The sequence below is a fragment of the Priapulus caudatus genome, unplaced genomic scaffold (genome assembly GCF_000485595.1).
Source record: "Priapulus caudatus unplaced genomic scaffold, Priapulus_caudatus-5.0.1 Scaffold1065, whole genome shotgun sequence".
Taxonomy (NCBI): Eukaryota; Metazoa; Priapulida; class Priapulimorpha; order Priapulimorphida; family Priapulidae; genus Priapulus; species Priapulus caudatus.
The window spans coordinates 29,446-33,253 of NW_014578126.1; the positions used below are offsets into that span (position 1 = coordinate 29,446).

Below are 3,808 nucleotides of genomic sequence, written 5' to 3' on the forward strand. Positions count from 1 at the left end.
CATAGTTGTTCATCTATTGTAGTTGTTTGTGGTTTGTTGTTTATTGTTTGTCATAGTTGTTCATCTATTGTAGTTGTTTGTGGTTTGTTGTTTATTGTTTGTTGTTGTTGTTTATCGAGTGACCGGAGCCCCGACGACGCTCTACACGTTTACTGTTTGTCATAGTTGTTTATCTATTGTTTATTGTTGTTGTTGTTGTTTATCTAGTGACCGGAGCCCCGACGACGCTCTACGCGGTGGAAGCTAACGGTGATCTGAACGATGGATTCGATCCCGCGACCGACCAAGGTGAGAGCGGACGTGACGGTCCATGTCTGCATGTATCAGGGAAAAAATTAAAAATTAATTTTTCGGGGGCTACTTTTCAAGCTCGCGTGCGTGAAAATAGCACTCTAAAATTTGGTTTGCACTCTATGCAAATTTACGGGGGCTCTTTTTGGCATTTCGGGGGCTAAATCGCCCAGAGCCCCCGTGTATTTTTTCCACTGGCTTGTATAATGATAATAATAATATATACAAGAGCAATCGGAGATAGCAAACCTCCGCCACAGCGTAACACTAACAGTCCTCCTATCTATTGCTGGTAGTGGTACATACACCCAATATAGTTTGATCAAATTTTCAGAAATTTAGAGAGAAAAAGATCCAGGATTTTTATTTTTTATTTATTTTTTTGATGAATTTTGAATGCGTCCGAAGTCTTCCCCCCCAAAAAATCCTGGATCCGGATCACCACTAAATCGAATCGATTGGTTCTTGGCCCAAGTCCAACCCATCTCAAAAATTGCATCAAAATCTGTCCGTAACTTTTTGAGATATCCTGTTGACAGACAAACAAACCAACAAATTAACAGGGGCGAAAACATAACCTCCTTAGCGCGGAGGTAAATATTTATAATGAAGATAATACAGGTCCACGATCCGTTATCGGAAATGTCGAAGGCAGCATGGGTCTTCGGAAAATCAATTTTTTTACAGTAGTGCGATGCATGTGCCATAAGTTACGGTAATACCCAAAATAATTTCCCAATGATGATGACGATGACAATGATGATAATCAATAATCAATAGTAATGATCGGGGGATCAATGCTTTGCGTTTGTCGCAGGGGAGCAGCAGTATCTGATCAAGTGGAAGGGCTGGTCGCACATACACAACACGTACGAGAGCGAGGCGACCTTGCGATCGCAGCGCGTCAAGGGCATCAAGAAGCTCGAGAACTGGCAGAAGAAGCGGACAGAGATCGACAACTGGTGCGTGGACGCGCTGTCGGCGTGGCGGCGCCACCTGTCACGCTAGAATTTCGTGTGCATTTGGGGCTTCCCGTGAGGATGTGGAAAGGAGTTCTTTGTGTGAAGTTATTCTTCGTGTGTTAGATCAGATTATATTACGCTCTCTATATATATATATATATATATATATGATATTATTCATGTGCAATATGTAACATTGTGGCGTCTCACCGAGGACATGTGTTGTGTCACCTAACATTTACGTTGCATCATACGTGTGCTCATGTTCATATGTTTGCTTACATGTGTTTATGTGTATGTGTTGTGTTTGTGTGTGTGTGACAGGAAGGCGGCGGCCTCCCCCCGAGCACACAGGTCCCATCATGTTTACATTGCATTGTTTATGTTTATGTTTATGTTTATGTGTTTGTGTTTGTGTGTGCGTGACAGGAAGGCGGCGGCCTCCCCCGAGGACATCGAATACTTTGACTGCCAGAACGAGATGATGGAACAGCTGCTTGAGAGTCACCTGATCGTCGAGCGAATCATAGGTGAGTCGGTCGCCACGGCAACGCACGTCTGACCGCTGACCACGCTCTCACGACGACCTCGGCTAACTTACTTTTTTACTAACTAAATCCCCCCAAGGTCGTTGAAATTTCGCAATGTCGAATTGTATTTGAAGATGATTGTAATTAGTAAATTGATGTTTGGAGGTCGAGAACGTGGTCTTTGTGTTTGTTAGGAAGCTTCTATCTAGTCGTGATTTTATTGCATAATGTTAATGATTACCTTTAATTAAGTTACTTCATTCAATATATATATATAAATCAATAAATATATATAAATATATGCGTGAGCATGTGTGCATGTCTGTGCGTGCATGTGGTGCGTGCGTGCGTCTCTGTGAGCATACCTGCGGTGCTTACACGCGCACGCACGTACACATACACGTGTCTACATCTGTTCTGTCTCTCTCCCCTCGCTGCAGCTCACTCTAACACTTCGCCGGGCAGCCCGCCGGACTACTACTGTAAGTGGAAGGGCCTGCCGTACGCTGAGTGCACGTGGGAAGACGGAAAGCTGGTGTCGTCGTGGGTGCAGGCCAAGGTGGATGAATACCTGAATCGCAATCGCAGCCAGCGCATACCCACGAAGACTGCAAAGGTGAGGGAGAGGGTGTGAGGGGAGGGAGAGGGAGGGGGAGAGCGAGGGAGGGAGGGAGAGTTAGGGGAGGGGGAGAGAGGGGAGAGGGAGAGGAGAAAGGGAGAGAGGGGCAGGGAGAAAGGGAGAGAGTTAGGGAGACAGAGAGAGAGAGAGTTAGGGAGACAGAGAGAGAGAGAGAGTTAGGGAGAAGGAAGGAGAGATGGGGAGGGCAAGAGGGAGAGAGAGTTAGGGATTGGAAGAGAGACGGAGCATGTGAAATTCACCTCCGTATTGTGATGGACTGATTGATTGATTGATTGATTGATTGATTGCTTGATTGATTGATTGATTGATTGGCAAAATAATCGTTCTTCTGCATTTCTACACAGGTGCTAACGAATCGTCCCAAGTTTGTGCCGTTGAAGGGCCAGCCTAGCTACCTGGGCTTCTCCAACAATCTAGAGCTGCGGGATTACCAGCTGGACGGGGTCAACTGGCTTGCTCATGCCTGGTGCAAGTACGTATCACCGGGGGAGGCAGGGGGGAGAGAGTGAGGGAGGGCAGGGAGTGAGGGAGGCAGGGAGTGAGGGAGGGCAGAGAAGGAGGGAGGCAGGGAGTGAGAGAGTGAGGCAGGGAGGGAGGGAGGTGAGAGAGTGAGGGAGGCAGGAAGGGAGGGCAGGGAGGTGAGAGAGTGAGGGAGGGAGGGAAAGCGGTGCTACCTACCACCGCATGTAACAATGAGAGGTATGTACCGGTGGAGGAGGGAGGCAGGGAGAAAGTGTGGTAGGATGGGAAGCATTGTATGATACCACCGCGTCTAAGACGTCCCGAATGATATACAAACGTGTTATTCCTCTCTCCCTCCTCCCCCTCTCTCCCTCTCTCTGCAGATGAAACAATACGATATTGATTTAATATTGACATTGATAATGATAAACAAACCTTTTACTCCTGCCCCTCTCCCCCTCTTCCCGTCTCTCCCTCTCCTCCTATCTCTGCAGATCAAACTGTGATAATGATTGATATTGATTGATATTTAATGTGATGTTGATTTAATATTGATATTGATATACAAACTTTTTACTCCTCCCCCTCTCCCCCTCCTCCGCCCGCAGATCAAACAGTGTGATACTGGCCGACGAGATGGGCCTCGGCAAGACGATTCAAATCATCGGTTTCATCGCCTACCTGTACCACCAGCACGCCCTCTACGGACCGTCACTCCCCCTCTCCCCCTCTCCCCCTCTCTCCCTCCTCCGCCCGCAGATCAAACAGTGTGATACTGGCCGACGAGATGGGCCTCGGCAAGATGATTCAAATCATCGGTTTCATCGCCTACCTGTACCACCAGCACGCCCTCTACGGACCGTCACTCTCCCTCTGCCCCTCTCCCTCTCTTCCTCTGCCCCTCTCCCCCTCTCCCTCCCTTT

At 47.8% G+C, this 3,808-nt stretch overlaps 1 protein-coding gene across 1 annotated transcript in view; it reads left to right on the forward strand.

Annotated features, from left to right (window-relative positions):
• The window catches only part of LOC106815212 (chromodomain-helicase-DNA-binding protein 2-like), a 54,172-nt gene that overhangs the window by 21,063 nt on the left and 29,301 nt on the right, over positions 1–3,808 (forward strand). Inside the window, 6 exon segments of the mRNA XM_014819640.1 lie at positions 208–288; positions 1,109–1,253; positions 1,683–1,783; positions 2,224–2,399; positions 2,768–2,895; positions 3,494–3,719. Of these exon segments, the coding sequence (XP_014675126.1) occupies positions 208–288; positions 1,109–1,253; positions 1,683–1,783; positions 2,224–2,399; positions 2,768–2,895; positions 3,494–3,719 (857 nt within the window).